This window comes from Orycteropus afer, unplaced genomic scaffold (assembly GCF_000298275.1).
Source record: "Orycteropus afer afer isolate SDZICR_OR568_19922 unplaced genomic scaffold, OryAfe1.0 scaffold00083, whole genome shotgun sequence".
NCBI lineage: Eukaryota > Metazoa > Chordata > Mammalia > Tubulidentata > Orycteropodidae > Orycteropus > Orycteropus afer.
Window position 1 is genome coordinate 3,514,385 of NW_006921670.1, and position 18,445 is coordinate 3,532,829.

At 54.1% G+C, this 18,445-nt stretch overlaps 1 protein-coding gene across 1 annotated transcript in view; it reads left to right on the forward strand.

Annotated features, from left to right (window-relative positions):
• Positions 1-12,349, forward strand: part of SYNGR1 (synaptogyrin 1) — a 29,320-nt gene extending 16,971 nt beyond the window's left edge. Inside the window, exons 2-4 of the mRNA XM_007941680.2 lie at positions 5,296-5,533; positions 7,476-7,621; positions 12,128-12,349. Coding sequence (XP_007939871.1) covers positions 5,296-5,533; positions 7,476-7,621; positions 12,128-12,349 — 606 coding nt within the window. The remainder of the gene's footprint in view (positions 1-5,295; positions 5,534-7,475; positions 7,622-12,127) is intronic.
• The last annotated feature ends 6,096 nt before the right edge of the window (positions 12,350-18,445 follow it).

Below are 18,445 nucleotides of genomic sequence, written 5' to 3' on the forward strand. Positions count from 1 at the left end.
TTTTTAATTGTGATTTGGGTGCAAATTTCCAAAGCAGATTTGTTTTACTCTCAACAGTTCATTTGGTTTCATGGCCCCAATTACAATCTTCAACCAGAAAAAGCTCTCCTCCCCGCCCCCATGACCACCCTGCCCTGTGCCCTTCTTATCTGTGCCTGCCTGTCTGTCCAGCTTTCCCTCTGTGCGAATGCTGCCCTTCTGATGTCTCACGGTTGATTGATCCAAGGGGTGCATCTCCCTGGGGTAGGCATTCTGTTTGTAGCCCTCTCTACTGTTTGGCTGTGAGCTAATCCACGGAAGTGAGTCCAGTTCCAGGCCCAAAGGATAACCCAGGGCCATAGTCTTGGGGGTTCTGCCAGTCTCTATCAGACCAGTAATTCTGGTTACTTTTGTGTTTTTTAGTTTTGTTCAACAATTTTCCTCCCACTCTATCCAAGGTCTGCAATTTTGATCCCTTTCCAAGTGGTTAGCATTGTAGTCGGGCACTATCTAGTTCTTCTGGTCTCAGGGTTGTGAAGGTGCCCAAGGTCCATCATATCCTTTGACTCATTGTTTCCATATTGACTTTGATTTTCTTCACTCTTCTTTGCTCCAGGTGATGGGAGACCAATAGTTGCATCTTAGATGGGTGCTGGAAAGCTTTTAAGACCCCAGTCACTACTTACCAAAGTAGGGTGTGGAAGAAGATTTTTATGGACTGTGTTGTGACGGTTGAGCTTGATGTCCCCCAAGACCAGGGGGCAGGCCCAGTCAGTGGCCGATTTTTCGGAAGTAGATCACCAGCCCTTTCTGAGGAGCCTGTGAGTGGACTCAAGCTGTCACTTTGATTAGCAGCCACCCAAGGACTCCTCTGCTCTGGATACTTGTATGTAATCCTCCTGTCGGCCTTGAGGGGAAGATAGAGGACCACATTGGGGCTCAGAGAGGTAGAGGCACTTGTCCTAGGCCACCCAGCATCCAGCAGCAGGCCTAGATTTGAATCTGCAGGGCCATATGACATGACTGACGTCTCTCATCAGGGGGCTTTTCTGTTCTGCTGGTAGGTGGCATCCGGAACGTCCAGGTCTGGGCCTCAGATTTCCCATCTGCTGGGTTTTTGTAGGAGCATCTCAGGAACCAAGGGCCACCTGCTGCAGTGCACAGGTCCCGGCGGCTGTGTGCGTGGCACCCCCTGGGGTCATGCAGTGCATGGCTCATGCAGACTGGCCATCTGTGCCACCTCCATCTCCTGTTGTGCAGAGTCGTCCTGGCTCGTCTAGGCTTTGTCATGTACCAGCTCAGGAGCCCCTGTGCAGTTGCTTTGAAGTCATGACTTCCTGTTGCTCCCCACCTGGCGACCCAGCATGCTGCCCAGGCCCCAGTCATACCGACTGTCCTGTCCTCCAGGCCCTGTCCAGGCTGCTCTCTCTGCCTGGATAGCCTCACTTCTTTGGTCTCAGGTCTGTTTTTCTTTTAATAACTTATTTTGTTGTTGTTGAACATATACACAGCCAAACATACACCAAGTTAACAGCTTCTACGAGTACAATTCAGTGACATTCATGACATTCCTTGAGTTGTGCAACCATTCTAACCCTCCTTTTCTGAGTTGTTCTTCCCTCCCCCATTAACACAAACTCCCTACCCCTGAGGTTGCTAGCTAATCTTTCAAGGTGCTGTTATCACTTTGATCCCCTACAGATAGTTCTTAAAAGAGCAGAATACTCAAGGCAGGCATTTTTTAAATAGTTAAGCTAAACTAATTTTTTTTTTTTTTTTTTTTTTGATTTGGGTGAAGATTTACAGAGTAAATTCACTTTTTCATACAGCAGTTCACATATACTTTGTCTCATGTCATTGACCAAAATTTACAATGCAACAGCTCCCCCCCACAGTTACCTCTTCCCAGTGTCCATCCCTCCATACCCTTCTGCGCCCTGAGCTGTCTCCCTGTGCATAAGCAGCCCTTCCTTCTCTCATGATTGTTCTCTCTAGGGCGTGTATCTACTTGACGTAAATGTTTAACTCACATGCCTGTACTTTGGCTAAACTAATTTTTGGTTTTAAGGAGACTTCAGGAATATTTTTGGTTTAAGGTTCAAAGATCATCTCGGGTTTGTCCACCCTCCATGGTTCCAGAAAGTCTAGAGTCCATGAGATTTTGAAATTCTGTTCCACATTTCCCCCCTTTTGATCAGGATTCTTCTATAGAAACTTTGATCAAACTATTCAGGAATGGTAGCTGGGCACCATGCAGTTCTTCTGGTCTCATGGCAAAGGAGGCCATTAGTCACACATTCCATATTCTCCGAGTCCTGACCCTCCTTCTTCCTCTGTTGTTTCAGGTGAATGGAGACCAATTGTTCCATACAGCAGTTCACATACACGTTGTCTGATGACACTGACAGTTTACCCCAATGCAACACCTCCCCTCCCACTTCCTCCTGATAGTTACCTCTTCCCTGTGTCCATCCCTCCATTCATTCCTGCCCCTGACTGTCTCCCTGTGCATGTCTTTCTCCCATGATTATTCTCTCCAAGGGATGTACCTACCTCAGGCGCATGTTCAACTCATTTGTAATAAAAGAATCCTGCGCCTTGGATGGCTGATTGCAAACTTTTAAGACCCTAGATACTATGCAACAAACTAGGAAGTAGAACAGAAGCACTCAGCATGTTTTCGGGTCAGTTAACTGTGATGTCCCACGAACCCATGACCCTAAACCTCCAGTCATCCTTACATGTTTTCACTGGAGGCAAGAGGCACAGGGAAAAGGCTTGAACTTTAGAGTCAGGTCCCCTGAGTTTGAAGCCCAGCTCTGCCACTGACCAGTTGTGTGACTCTAGGAACCTTAACCAACCTCTGGTCCTCAGCCTTCTCATCTACAAAATGCTGATGAGTTGAATGTATTTGTTACCGATTGCTGTGTAGCAAATTACCCCAAGACTTAGTGGCTTAAAACAACACTCATTTCTTACCTCACAGTTTCTGTGAGTCTGGAGTGTGGCAGCTGAGCGGGTACCACTGCCTCAGAGTCTCTCATGGGCTGCAGTCCAGGTGTTGGCAGGGGCTGGGGCCTCATCTCAAGGCCCATCTGAGGGCAGATCCACATTCAAGCTCGTTTAGTGGCTGTTGGCAGGATTCCGTTCCTTGTGGCTGTCGGACTGAGGGGCTCAGTTCCTGCTGGCATTGGCTGAGGCCTCTCTCAGTTCCCTGCCCCACGGGCCTCTCCATAAACCGGTTGCCTTTGAGTTGATTCTGACTCATGATGACCTCACGTGTGTCAGAGTAGAACTGGGCTCTGTTCTGTGGCTGAATTTTTGAAAACAGGTCACCAGGCCCTTCATTCAGGGTGCCTCTGGGCAGACTCAAAGGTAGCTGGCCTCCGTCAGCATGAACAAGCAAGACAGAAGCCACAAGCCACGGTCTGTCACCTGATCTTAAGTGACACCCCATCACATTTGCCATATTCTGTTTGTCAGAAGCAAGCTCAGAGTGAGGTTCAGCCTTGCTCAAGGGGAGGGGTCCACACAAGGGAGTGAACCTCAGAAGCTGGGGTGCCTTGGTTCTCTAGTGCTACTATGAAAGAAATACCACAAGTGGGTGGCTTTCACGAACAGAAATTTATTTTCTCACAGTTTATTGCTATTTGAGGTACCATCAAGTTGATTTTTGACTCCTAGCAACCCACACGATAGAGTCCAACTGCTCCAGGGGGTTCCTAAGCTGTATCCTCACGGGAGCAGAGCAGCTGGTGGGTTTGAACTGTCAGGCTCTCAGTTAGCAGCTGATCTCTTAACCGTTGGCCACCAAGGCTCCTTTTCTCACCACTTGGGAGGCTAGAAGTCTGAATTCAGGGCAGCGGTCCTACGGGAAGGCTCGCCCTCTCTCTGTTGGCTCTGAGGAGTGTCCTCACTTCTGTTCCTGGTTTTCTTGGTGAGCTTCATGGGTGTGGCATCTATCCTCCCCATCTCTGCTGGCTTCTCTCCGGGCCTAACCTGCTCTTTTTATTAAAAATCTCAAGAATGATTGTTTTAGGACACACCCTACAAAGTCAAGGCCTATTCCCAGATGGGATTACCTCCACAGTATGTTGTTGTTGGTATGTGCCATCCAGTCAGACCGACTCATACCGACCCCTCCTTGGGTTTCCGAGGCGATATCACTACGGAAGTAGATTGCCCAACCTTCCTTCCGAGGAGTGGCTGGAGGATTTGAACTGCCAGCCTTCTGGTTGGCAGTCAAGTGCCTTAGGCACTGCGCCACCAGAGCTCCTCCTCCACAGTATAGGGGTTAAGATTATAACACATTTTTTTAAAAAACACAGTTCAATCCATAACAGGAGGCATTGGGAATGACCTCAGTAGCTACGCTGGGCCGACACCTTACTGACCACGGAGGGCTGAGTGGTTGTTGGTATGTGCCATCGAGTCGGCTCCAACTCATAGTGACCCCATGTACAACACAACAAAACACGGCCTGCTCCTGCCCCGGCCTCCCGATCTTTGCTTTGCTTGAGCCCATCATTACAGCCACTGTGTCAAGCCATCTCTTTGCGCGTCTTCCCTTTCTTCACTGACCCTCTGCTTTACCAAGTGTGATCTCCTTCTCCAGGGAATGGTCCCTTCTGACAACATGACCAGAGTACCAGACGTGAAGTCACAGCGGAGGCTGTGGAGAGGGTTAAATGAGGCGGTGCACACGCTGCACTCCGTGTCCATAATCAGCAGGATTGTCACTGGTGTGACGTTTCACTCCATGCTCCTTCCCCTTCCGGGAGCCTCGGTGGCCCAGGCAGCAGGGAAGGGTGGGGCCAGGACTGGGTCCGAGACCCCAGAACAGACCACAGGAGCTCAAGGTGGGGCTGAGGGTGTGCCAGCATCCAGAGGGGTCAGCCTGGGAGGTGAGGGGAGGACCTCTTGTTCTGGAAGTCCGGGTGCAGCCCTCAGGGAATCTTGGTGTCAGGCACCAGCCCCTTAGGAACAGAATCTATGACAGGAAGACCTCTCTGGAGCTTGCTGAGTGGGGAAGGGGGCCACATCTGTGTGTGGAGGGTCTTGTGTTCCCACAGCTGAGGGAGGAAGCGATTGACACTCCTCCCACCCCCACCCTACATGCTGTGTGACCCCAAGCAAGTTACCTTGCCTTTCTGGGCCTCCCCTCTGAAATGCGTGCCTTGTGGCTATCCTGGGTGAAGAGACTCAGAGGGGCAGGCTGTAGGTGGGGCATGCTGCTGTCTCCTGCTCCCCTAGGGCCGGTGCTGGGTGGGGGCCGGGCCGGGCCCCGCCCTGGTCACAGCTGCTCCCACCTCGCAGGTCTTCTCCATCGTGGTGTTCGGCTCCATTGTGAACGAGGGCTACCTCAACAGCTCCTTGAAGGGCGAGGAGTTCTGTATCTACAACCGTAACTCCAGCGCCTGCAGCTACGGCGTGACCGTGGGTGTGCTGGCCTTCCTCACCTGCATGCTTTACCTGGCCCTGGACGTGTACTTCCCGCAGATCAGTAGCGTCAAGGACCGTAAGAAGGCCGTCCTGTCCGACATCGGCGTCTCAGGTGAGCCCCCGCCCCAGCAGGCATCCCCTCGGCACGAGACAGTCCGCAGAGGGCCGCCCGGCCCTGGTCTGCTCATCCTACCCGACCTGGGAGGTGGCTGTACCTTATCCCCGTTTTATAGATGAGGAAACTGAGGCACAGCCAGGTAAAAGGCTGGCAACAGGCAGCGGGGAAGGGTGGGACCAGGGCCGGCCAGAGACCCCAGAGTAGCCCCTGGCTCCGCAGAGGGCAGGGGAGGGGAGTGCACAGTGGAGCTGGCCACGTGCCATCAGAGTAGTTATTTCTTGTTTTCGTGGCCTCTTCTGTGCCCCTGCGGGGCGAGTGGGGGTTGTCCCATGAGAACTAAGCAGAACGGTCACTCTGCAGGCCCTGGCACGCAGCCGGACCAGGGAGGTCTATGACAGGTGGTGTTTGTCACTCAGGACCTGGGCCGGGGAGCTGACGTGACCTGCTGACCTTTGCCCTTCTGAAATGGCCTTTGGCTAGGTGTTCTGACTTCTGCCCCCATGAGCTCCAAGAATCTGATTGTTGTTGTTGTTGTTATGTGCCGTCGAGTTGGACCTGACTCATAGCGACCCCTCCTTGGATTTCCGAGGCAGTATCACTACGGAAGTAGATTGCCCCATCTTCCTTCCGAGGAGTGACTGGTGGGTTTGAACCGCCAGCCTTCTGGTTAGCAGTCAAATGCCTTAGGCACTACGCTACCAGAGCTCCCAGAATCTGATTGGTGGATGCTTTATGTGGGCCAGAGGTGTCAGGTCTTGAGTCTCCAGCTGGGACCTCCCCCCTGTTTTTAGGTGTGGGTCTCTCCGGAGGAGTCTGGCTGATGTCAGGCAGTGAGGCCCAGGCTTCCCCCACCCCCATCCCGATGAACGCCCCCTCGGGCCACCTTGCTCATCAACACATAGGCAGCCCCATTGCCAGGTGCTGGGACAAGCCCAGGGAGGGGCAGGGTCTCTGCCAACTCCTTTCAGTGGGACAGAGCAGAACCCAGAGCTGTTTCCAGTAGGTTGCCTCCACAGCCCTGAGTCTCTGCTGCCTGACACGGGGAGAGATGTCACATGCCCACAGTTGAAATAGACACATCTCTTGGGCTCCATCTCCCACCTTCTCTGGGCCTCTGTCTCTTCTTTCTAGTTCAAAATGGCTTAGACTAAATATATGGTTCTCCAGCTGTGTCCTGTGGCACACCAGGGGTTCCCAGAGGTGCCTGTGCGAGACAAGCTGGCCTCCAGAGCCCCCACACCCTTGGCCCGTGCACAGCTCTTCCTGAACACCTCTGGTCCTAGCTGAGTAGCTTTGGTCACCCACAGGGAGACCACAGGCTCTCACTACTGACCTCCCTACTCAGCATCAGCTCTCAAAGGAACCTGCACTCAAACTTGAGGACTTGGTGAGGCTGCAAATGTAGGAGAAGTCACGGCTCAGACCCTCCCAGGTTGAGCTGGGCCCCTTTGCCCACAGGCTCCTCATTACCTCTCTCTCCCTACTTCACTGGGGGACTGCAGTAGGGCAGGGCAGGGGAGAGCGGGGGGAGGGGTGAACCAGCTCCTCCTCAGAGAGCTGCAAGCCCCAGCAATGGGCAGGGGGGCCTCAGTCAGTTTAGCTGGGAGATGACGTGCTGGCCTCAGCTGACTGCCTTCTCTCTCTCTCTCTCTCTCATGCGTGTCTCCCTTCCGCTCACACTCGCTGCCTGACCTTCCTGGTAACTCCTGGCCGCTTCCGTCTCCTCCCTGTGGTGTCTCACCTCTGAACCCCACTGACTTCTCGGTTTCCGCTGCCCCTTCTCCTTGCTCCTGCCCCTACCCCCACCCCTTGGCCTCTTCCTTTGGGGGTCGGGGGAGGAGATCCGCTCTGAACATCTTCCCATTCCTTGCCCCACCCCCATTCTCTGCCCCCTCTCACCCCCTCTCTGTATGCCTGGCCCTGTGGACACCCCCAGCCTTCTGGGCCTTTCTCTGGTTCGTGGGCTTCTGCTACCTGGCCAACCAGTGGCAGGTCTCCAAGCCCGAGGACAACCCGCTGAACGAAGGGACGGACGCGGCCCGGGCCGCCATTGCCTTCTCCTTCTTCTCCATCTTCAGTTGGGTGAGTGCCGCTGCCACCAGACCACGCTCACCTGCCCCCAGTCCAGCCCCCTGGGCCACCGCCTTTCAGCTTAACAGGGATGGGTGTCTGCTTGCCGCCCCCCCCACACCGGCCTCTCTCAGTCTGTAGTGCTGTCTCCCTGGGGAAGCAGACCACTGCCGTGGCTAATGAGGACAGCCACTTGGTGATGGCAGACCCTACAGGGCGGCCTGCCTGTGAGCCATGGACTCCCACGACCTCACTGGGTGGTTGGTATTCGTCACCCCATTCTACAGATAGGAAAGTTGAGGGCTGGACGGGAAGCTGAGGCCTTTAAGGATTTGAGGCTGGGAAGAAATCCAGGCCTGGGGTCAGGAGACCTGGACCCCAACCTAGGACTGCCAGGCCTCAGTCTGCCCATTTGTAAAAGTGGGGGGATAGATTGGAGCTGTGTGTGGGGGGGTCACAAACACAGGTACCCACAGGGCCAGGCAGGAGGTGAGGATGGGTGAGGTGGGCCAGTGGTATGTGCTTGTTGCCCAAAGAGGACAGGCCCACTCTGCTTGGCTCCTGGTGCCAGCTCAAACAGGGGGAAACCAGAGATCTGACTTGTTATATGAAATCTGATCTTTACACATCGGGGATTTATTCACAGTTAAAAAAAAAAAAACAGTTTGGGGGTCAAAGAAGCCTGTTTCTGGGCCCAACTGGCCAGAGGCCACCCTTGCAGGCTCTGTCGCTGGGGTCTCGAGGGCCCGTAGCCTGACAGCAAGACTGGCCCCACCCTCTCACAGTTCTGGCCGCCTCAGCATCTGTCTCCTTGCCCTGACTCCTACCTGCAGAGGTCTGATGTCATCAGTTCTAGGCTCCCATCTCAAAGGCTCTTCCACCCCTCAGGGACATCCCTTGGTCCTTGGCCCAGCCTTCTGCAAGGAGGAGGCCTTGGCCCTCCAGAGAGTCATGCCATAGCTCACCCACCCTGGAGTGCCTTCTTTCTCTCTTTGAGGGTCCTTAGATATCCGTTTTTCTCTGCCGCCACCCCTGCTACCATATTGGGAACCAGAGTATAGAGGGACCCTATGGTTCAGCCCCTGGCAGGCCAGCTGTGGTCACTCTAGTCCCTGGTGTCCTCAAGGCTGGGTGGGAAGAACCAGCTGACTCAAAGGGATCTCAGTCCACAGAAGGTGCCCAGAGTGGGGATCACTCAGCCCTCCAGGAAGGAGTTTGGGAGCCATGTATCCTGAGATGGGGGCAGGGCTGGCTCATGGAGGCTGGTGGGTGATTAGATGCCAGCATTTCCAGGGGTGGGTCTGAAGGACCTTGACTGACAGGCATCTGCCCCTCCCACTGAAGCCAGCCTCCCTGCCGGCACCTCTGCCAGCCTCACCCCCACTCTCTCCTGGCAGAGCCTGACCGCAGCCCTGGCCGTGCAGAGATTCAAGGACCTTACCTTCCAGGAGGAATACAGCACGCTGTTCCCCGCCTCGGCACAGCCATAGGCCCCCTGACCCACAGGGCCCGGTTGCAGGAGTGGCCTAGTGCCAGAATGCCTTTACCCCCAGAGGGCCAAACAGCCAGGACGCCAGGGCTGGAGGGCTGTGGAAGGCTGGCTGGGGGAGCTGACCACTCGTTCATTCATTGCCTCCTTTATGTATTGTCTGTGTGTTCATTCATTCAGTAAACATTTACTGAGCAGCTGGCTGTGCCTAATAACGAATCAGACAGGGTCCCTGCCCAGGAGTCCACAGCCTGAGGCAGGGTGGGGAGTGGGGAGGCAGAAGTGGCATGTCACATCTCCCAGAATAAGCTGCCACAGGTTGTGAAGGGGCTAGAGGTGGCTCCACACACAGGCTGTCAGGTGTTGAAGGTTCAAGGTGCTGAGCTGTGGACACTGTGTGATGACCCATCCATGGCAATGACATGAGGATGGTTTCCACAGTCCCATGGAGACTGGCTGCCAAGGGAAGCCTGGCTTAGGATGTCAGAGGACCCCTGGCCCTGCTCTGCTCTCATGTGCTGTGTGACCCTGGGCAAACTCCTGCACCTCTCTGAGCCTCAGTCCACATCTTATGGGAGGGTGATGATAGTGAGGATGAAACAAAGCCTGGCACAGGGCATGGCACAGGAATGCTCAATAAATGTAAGCTCGCTCATTCATTCATTCATTCATTCATTATCTCCAGGGACTCAGGGGCACCTCCATAGTCTCTACTTTGGGTATGATTCTCATGTTGGAGGGAATCCTTGTTCTTCCAGAGGACTCTGGTCCCCAGTTCTTCATGGGTTCCCTCCTTGGGACCCCTCCGCAGGAGTCAAGGAGGTGGTGGTACAGAAACAGGCCCCAAAAGCTATTCCTCAGCCTTGCTAGAGGCTGAGCTCATAGGCAGTGAGCTTCCTGGCATTGGAAGCATACTAGTGCGGACTGCTTGCTGCTCAGTGGAGATGTTGGGGAGTGGAGCTGCTCTGTGGGAAGCAGGATCAGGGGTCCATCAGGTCCCTGGGCTCTGAACAGAACACCCAGCTCCCCCCTTGGCACTCCAGCCCAGCAGGGGACCACATCCCTCCTTTGCTCCTATCTGATAGTCCCTTGAGCCAAGGTGGAGCTTGACTCATAAGGGCAGAGGAGTGACCTCGAAGACAGCACTAGGAGCCTGTAGCCAGAGGCCTTTTCCCTAGAAGTGTCCACAGAGATCACCTGGCCCAGCTCTCTGCCTCCTGCAGGAAACGAGCCTAGACCGTGAAACAGGGCATTCTGGGAAAGTGAGTCTGCAAACCTTTCATTCATTCCCTGCATGCTTTTGTGGGCTTGCCCACGGCTCAGGAAGGGGGCCTAAGACTTCACTTCTTCCCACGGGCGCTCACTGCCTCCCCTGCTTCTCAAGGCTCTGGCTCTCAGAGCCTCCAGTGGTCTGGACCTCATGGCAACATTGTGGAAAAGCCCAAGTAGGCCATGCTAATTTCCCACGGCCCAACCCCTTTAGACCTGGTCTCCTTTTCCCAGGCCCCAGCACTTGACTTTAAACAGCCACTTCGCAGGGAAGGCTGCCCCTCAGAGCTTTCCTCAGTTGGCACAAATCAAAAACTAATGCCTAGTCACTGGACTTCTGGAACTTTCTGGAATAAAACACTAAGCACACTTCTCTCCCTAGCTTTCACCCGGTGACCCTTTGGGGTCCCTGGTTAACTCAGTGCCTTGGTAGGAGACTGATCAAAGGCAAGGAGACAGGGAGGGCCCAGGCCTGGCAAGGAGCAGGACCCTCACAATCTGCTCCACCCTTCTCTAGGTCTCAGTCTCCCCAGCTCCAAAATGGGGGTGAGTACCCCAAAAACCCACTGCCACTGAGTCGATTCCAACTCACAGCACCCCTAGGGGACAGAGTAGAACTGCCCTATAGGGTTTCCAAGGTTGTGGATCTTTACAGAAGCAGACCACCTCATCTTTCTCCTTCAGAGCAGCTGCTGAGTTTGAACTGCCGACCTTTTGGTTAGCAGCCCAGTGCTTTAACCACTATGACACCAGAGCTCCTATGGGGGTGGGTAGAGCATTAGTATTTTTCCATCACATGCAGATTTCCTTGGCTGAACAGCTTCCTGGGGAAGGCTGTGACCATAAACCTGTAAGCTATTTTTGTAATGATTCTTATTGATGAAGGTCATGTGGTCCATGTCATTGTTCTTAATAACAATGCAATTGCTTTTATCAAACAAGAATTTCCTAATTATGCATGGGTGCTAGAGACAGTCTTTCCCAAAGTGAGTTTTGTGAAACAAGGATGTCTGTGGTTGGAGACGGTTGGTTAACGTTGCTTGCCGTATTTCCTTTCCCCTTGGGGAGTCCCAGCATATACCAAGTAGCCAAGGCTCTGACAAGTTCTGTGGTTCTGAAACCTGTTTTACTCTGTTTAACCCAGCTTCCCAAACTTCTTTGACCAAGTGTTTAGGTTAGAATTACATTTAGTTACAAGTGATAGAAATCTTGACTTAAATAAGGTCTTGGTCTGGGGAGGCAGCCCGAGGCTGGCATGACGGCTCCAGGAGTCCTCATGGACCAGCATAGCAATGATAGCTCCAACCATCACATCTGCATTCCAGGCATCAGGTTCTGGAGCATAAAAGGAAGAAAATGAAGTGTCCCAGAACTTAGTCACATCATGCCTAGGTACAAGAGAGGTTGGGGAGAGTGGCTTTTAAGAGATGCCAACAGGCCTTTGGGCCATTTGAACAATCCAAAGTGGAAGGCCTAGAATTTTTGGTGGCCCAAAGTGACCTCTGGGTTTGGGGGCTGGCGGAGGGGTGGTGCTACTGAGTTTTTTTCTAGCTGGACAATGTGTCTGGCCCCTGAGGGGGGCTTCTAGGACAGAATTCCTTGCCCTTGGTCCAGCTTGGTTTCCTCTTTGGTTCTTTAGAGCTCTTTAACCCTGTATTGCCTTTGTCCTGTGAACTAACGGCTACTAACCCAGTGCTCTTGTCTGTCTCTCCCCTAACCATCCCTATCCTCCTGTCCTCGTCCTCGCCGGCTCCTCCCAGGCTGGCCAGGCTGTGCTGGCCTTCCAGCGGTACCAGATTGGCGCCGACTCGGCCCTCTTCTCCCAGGACTACATGGACCCCAGCCAGGACTCCAGCATGCCTTACGCCCCCTACGTGGAGCCCAGCACTGGGCCGGACCCCGCCGGCATGGGCGGCACCTACCAGCAGCCGGCCAACGCCTTTGACACCGAGCCCCAGGGCTACCAGTCACAGGGCTACTGAGCCACAGTGACCGCCTGCTCCCGCCTGCCCTACCCCCTGAACCTGTGCCCCCTCCCTCCACACCCAGCCCCCTGCTCCCTCCCAGGCCACCCTACCCAGTGCCTCTTCAGCCTCGAAGTTGTCCTACTGAGTTCTAGGGGGCTTGAGGTGGAATGGGGGCAGCAAGGCATTTGGGGGGTGTCTCTGTGTGTATGCGAGTGTGTCCAAGGGCATGTGCCCAGCAGGGGTCCAGAGGGTGGTGGCCAGGAGGTGCCTGCATTTATTCATTACGTCATCCAGCATTCATTGAGCACCTGCTGTGTGCCCAGGAGACAGAAGCAGCCCCAGATGGAAAGATGAGATAAAGAGGAAGTCCATGGGCACCAGAGACAGGCATGAGGGGAAGGATAGACTAGGGGATAGAGGGGGCGTTCTGAGAAGGTTTGGCTAAGTCATAGGGCAAGTGCAAATTCCCACGGAACACTGGGGCTGTCACCTACAGACCCCTCTCGGTTCTCTGTACAGCCTTGCTAGTAGGGCTTCTCCAATCCATGATGGGGAAGAGGCCAGGGTCACTCAGGCAGCCAGTGGCAGTGAGGCAGCGCCCGGCGTGGACTGCACCGTGCCTGCTCTTCCAGCCCTCGCCAGCCTTGGGTCACACTGCTCTAAGAACCCCCGACTCTGCTGCAAGCAAGGGCCTGTTCCCCTCAAGCTGGGGCCGCCCTGCCTCTCTCTCGGCCCCCTGCCGCGGCCCCTGCTGGCCCTTGGGCTCCCTACCGAGGTGGTGGAACAGAGAATCCCCCCAGGGCTGTCTCCCTGACCGTGTGTTGCTCCTTGTGCACGTGTCCCATGGGAAGCTGGTTCCCGGGTGCTCAGGGGATACCTCTGTGGCCTCTGAAGGGCTGAGCACTGTCCCTGCATTTGTCTGGCGCCCTGAGTGCTTGCCCAGGGGTTGGGTGGCTGTGGCGGTCCGGAAGGAGAGAGGGTCTCCAGCAGATGCTGCGATTCCTCACCCTGTGACCTCCAGGAAACAGAACTTGACTTGGGGAGCTGTGTCATCTCTCCTGTCATCTGGGGTCAGCCAGGGCGTCGTGAGCTGGGGCAGCCAAAGACACAGGGCACTTCCCAGCCTCCCAGAGGCAGCTGGGGACCAGCCCTGGTAGAGACAGGGTGCACAGCACGAATACTTTGGACCAGCCGAGCCGGCTCAGCCTCTGTGTCCACATGTGTGCATTACTGCCGTGGGGATACACAGCCCACGGGATGACGTGGGTGGGAGCCCCTATGCCTAGTACGCTTGGGGGAGGCCATGGCTGCAGAGCAGAAGGCAGCAGGTGTCCACAGAACTACAAAGAGGACTGTGGGGGCCCAAGGTGTCAAGGAGGGGTCCTTGCACAGGTGGATTCTAGGTTAGCTTTCAGTGGAGCAGTGTGGCCTGGCTCCCTCCTGTCTGCCCAGTGTCTACACCTGTCTCCAGAAGCCCTCGAGGCTGCTGAGTGAGGTCTGCGAGGAGCTCGCGAGGGATTGTGGGTTTGCACGGTACTGGGTGTTACCACCACCATCCGCCTGTTCTCCCCGCCAAGAATCCTGAGAGGCAGGTAGTACTCACTCACTCATTCATTCCCCAGACAGTTATCAGAGACCTGTGCTGGGTGTTGGGTGTGGCCCCTGCCCTCACAGGGTTCACGGTCTGAGAGGGAAGGTGAGCACTAAACAAGGACACCAAGAGGCCACTGCAGGTGTGACATTAAGGACAGGGCCCTAGGGATGGACAGGAGTCAGTTAATGGCATGGGGGAAGGAGAAGGGACGTGCCAGGCAGAGAACTAGCGTCATATCCCCATTTCACAGGAGGGGAAACTGAGGCTCAGAGAGTGGAAGTGAGTTTAGCAATGGAGCATGTGTTTGCACTCAGGTCGGTTGGAGGCCCAAGGGCAGCAGGAACAGGACAGGGCCTCAGACAGCCAGGTGGCACCTGGTTGTGGCCAACATCCATCTCCTAAGGCTAGGGAAGGAGCTCTGTCCATGCCTCTCCATCCCCCTAGTGGCTTGAGGGGACCCAGATGGGGCTGAGTACCTCCAGCCTCAGCAGTGGCGTGTGAACCAGACCAGGGGCTTCAGAAGCCAGCGAGGGGGTGGATGGACGTGACGTTTCCAGCAGAGTGAGGTTCTTTGCCCACTGCCCACCACAGCACGCCCCTGCCTGTGGGCACGAGGAGACCCCAGCGTGCTCCTGGGCACCAGCCAGCTGCGTGCAGATGGTGCCGTCTGCAGGTCTCCATTACTTCTCCCATATAATGGGGTCATGATACGAGGCCGGAGGGCAGGGTACCCCTTAAACCTCCCAGACTGTTTATTATAGATCCTCCTGCCCCACCCCCCCGCGGGAGAAGGTTACAAGACCTCCTTCCTGCTGGCAGGAGTGGTGCCAAATCATCTCACTAGGGAGCCCCTGCCCTCCTGGGGGTGCAGCCGATACTGTCCCCACACATGGGCCGACCATCAGGCTGGGCACTGGCAGGGACCAGCCTTGCAGTGGTGATGGAAACATGCAGAGAGGGCAAGAGATGTCTCAGAACAGCAGCAGGAAAGGGCAGGGTTTGGATGGAATTCAGGCCTCCTGACTCTGTTCCTGGGAGGCTGACTGAAGACACCCTCCTGGAGCCTCAAGCTCAGAGCCTGGGCTTGGAGGCAGCAGTATCTCCTCTTCCCTCCCAATGCCCTCTCTGCCTCGACCTTGCTTCCAAGCCATTCCTTGGAGAAGGCCCCTGCTGCAGCCTGGCCTTGCAGAGTCCGAGTCCCTTCCCCCCAACCAAGCACAAGATAGGGCCCAGGACACTTGGGTTCCACACAACAAGGACCCTTAGAAATGGTGGAGTCTGGGGTGGAGGGCAGTGACTTGTCCAAGGTCACAGTGCAGAGCTGGGGGGGCTGGGAGCCAGGTCTCCTGCCTTCTGAGTTCACACTCTTCTCATTCAGTCACAGACTCTTGCCTGTGTGGCCCCTGTCTAGCTCTGGCTGGGGGGTGTAACCACTGAGGGGCTAATTCCCAGGGGAATGGTACCGGTTTCCCACTCACTCCATCCTTCCCTGGTGATTCTTGATCTTCAAAGACTTGGGGGGCCTCAGGCTTCCCCCTATGTAACCAAGAGCCCCTACTTGTTACCCCTCAAGCACCCTTCCAACCTTAGCCCAAGACCCCTTTGATTCTCCAAGGAGCACGAAGGGAAAACAACCCTCCTAAAAGTTTTTGGGAGGATGGACTGGTCCAGCCATCTCCCAGTGCTGCCCCTGACCTGACATGCCCCATCCCCAGGTGCCCACAGTCCTTGTCTGGGTACCCCGGCCCCTTCCGCAGCGTTACTGCCTGTGTATAGTATAAATATATATATTTTCTATATATAAGATGTATAATATAAGGCTCCACAAATATATCTGTGTGTATGTGTGTATGTGTGTGTGTGTGGTGAAAGGCGGTCCCACCCAGACCCTCACTCTAGACTCCCCACCACCTAGTGCAGTCTCAAGAATGAGTCCAGTGGCCCTGTGGCACCCTGTTTATGACACCCGTCCATTTGTGGTGAACCAAGTGAAGGTGGTGACTTCTGGTGACATAGTAATAAAGCAAAGACTCCAAACCCACCAGGGAATTGCAAGTGTGTCCTGGATTTCTTTGCGTCTTGTGAGCACGGCTTGGAATTGCCCACCTCCTGTGTCTTCCCTGACCTGGACCATATTGCATTTGCTCATGATCGGTTAGTCCATTTTTAGTTACACAAAACCCACTGCCACAGAGGCAATTCTGATTCATAGCAACCCAATCAGATTTCCAAGGCTGTAAATTTGTGGAATCAGATTGCTTCATCCTCCTCCCATGGAGCGGCTGGTGGGTTTGAACTACCTACTCTCTGATTTTGGGCAATCTATTTCTGTAGTGATACTGCCTCGGAAACCCAAGGAGGGGTCACTATGAGTCGGGTCTGACTCGATGGCACATAACAACAACAACTTTTTGATTAATAGCCCAATGGCTTAAGCACAGTGTCACCAAAGCGCCTATAAATATATTCTTTTAGAAAATAAAACCATTACATGTGAAGCCAAAGCCCCCAACTTCCACATATGCATGGGCACACACAAACACCATCACCATTCCCTGACCTGGCCCCTTCAGCCCTACAGGTAACCAAGATCAGGAGCTTGGCCCATTTCCTTGCAGACTATTCATGCTGTTCCATGCATATGTGCACAGGACCTGTTCTTAAAGTCAGTGGCTCTGAGCAGCCACAACATTTATCAAAGCCTGGTATAGTTACCAGAGGAAGCTCTGGTGGCGTAGAGCCTAAGGCATTTGACTGCTAACCAGAAGGGTGGTGGTTCAAACCCACCAGTCACTCCTTGGAAGGAAGATTGGGCAACCTACTTCGTAGAGATACACCTCGGAAAACCAAGGAGGGGTTGCTAACAGAATCGACTCGACAGCAGTGAGTTTGGTTTTGGTTGTAAGTACCAGACACTGCTAGGCCCTAGGAGTTCAACATGGAACAAGATGGACACAGCCCTGGCCTCTCAGATGACCTTCCAGCAGGGGAGATGAATCTTAAACAAGCATGCAGGGAAAATAGAAGTTGTGGTGAGTGCTTGGGTGGGGCAAGAGCGAATATCAGAAGAGAGATTTAGACCGTGAGCTCAGAGCCTGCCCGGCCTCTCCGTGCAGGACAGGGGTTAGGGTGCAGGACGGGTTAGGTGGCAAGGGGTGCACTGGTGAATGCTAGAACGCAGCGATCCCAGGCCAGGGAGGAGCTTGGGAGTGGCAAAGCCTTGTGGGTGTGGCGGAGGCAGAGAAGGAGAGGAGAATGAGGAACAAGCGGTAAGGAGAGTGGGTTCCTTCTGAGTGTCAGGAGAAATCACTGAAGAGGGTATGCGTTTGGAATGAACACTGGTGGACCAGGTCGAAGTCAAGAGGCTGCTGCCTATGGCTCAGACAGGATGGTCTCCATGGCAGTGGGAGAGTGGGCGGGGCAAAGATGTATTTGAAGAAAGCCCACTCCATCCAATAGAGGGTGAGGTAGGTGTGAAAATGAAAGACCACTTGACCTCAGGCCTCTGTAGGGATCTGTCAGCCACGGCACTTGCTCCTGTACACCCCATTCTCAGAAAGTCCTGCCCTAGGCCCAGCCCAGGGAAGTGCCAGGCCTCTGATTGGACAGAGGTGAACACCTGGCCCAGGAGCTGGCCCTCTATAGGCTGGTGGATCCCCAGCGTCTTGCAACCCGAGCTGTTAGCCGCTGGGAAGAGAGTAATGACTAAAATAATTAGGTTGAGTCCCTCCAGGAAGAGCCAGAGGGATTGGCTACAATTCCTTGAAATCAAAAGAGTTCAACCAGCCCTTAGAGTGGTCATCCTGGAAGCCCCAAACCTGTGGCTGCGGCCCACCACAAGGGAAACAGATCCCTGTGATATGATGGGGTCTGGGTCCCATCCTCAGGCCAGGCCACCTGCTCAGGTCAGCCAATGCAAAAATCTCAACCAAGTTTTGAAAATTTTTAATTTTGAAAAGGATCTTGCTATCGATGCAACTCTTACTGGAGCTGTTAAGAATATTTTATAGGCTGTCACAACATGTAGAGAAATTTCTGGTAAATGATTTCCAAATACAGAGTTCAGCACATCAAGAAATGATGGTTCCTGGGGTACAAATAGATATGTGTGTACACCGATGTTCATCGCAGCCCTATTCACAATAGCAAAGACATGGAAACAACCTAAATGTTCATCAAAGGATGAGTGGATAACTGAACTGCACACACACACAATACCATGCAACATTAAAGAATAACAGAGAATCCACAAAAGACGTCATCATGTGGGTAAACTTGGAGAACGTTATACTGAGTGAAATAAGTCAATCACAGAAGAGCAAACATATGAGTCCACTATTGTAAAAAGTCAAGGAAAGGTTTACACATGGAAGGAAACATTCTTTATTGGTTATTAGGGAGGGGAGGAACTCTGGTAGCATGGTGCCTACCTCAGGCACTTGACTGCTAACCAGAAGGCTGATGGTTCAAACCCACCAGCCACTCCTCGGAAGGAAGGTTGGGCAATCTACTTCTGT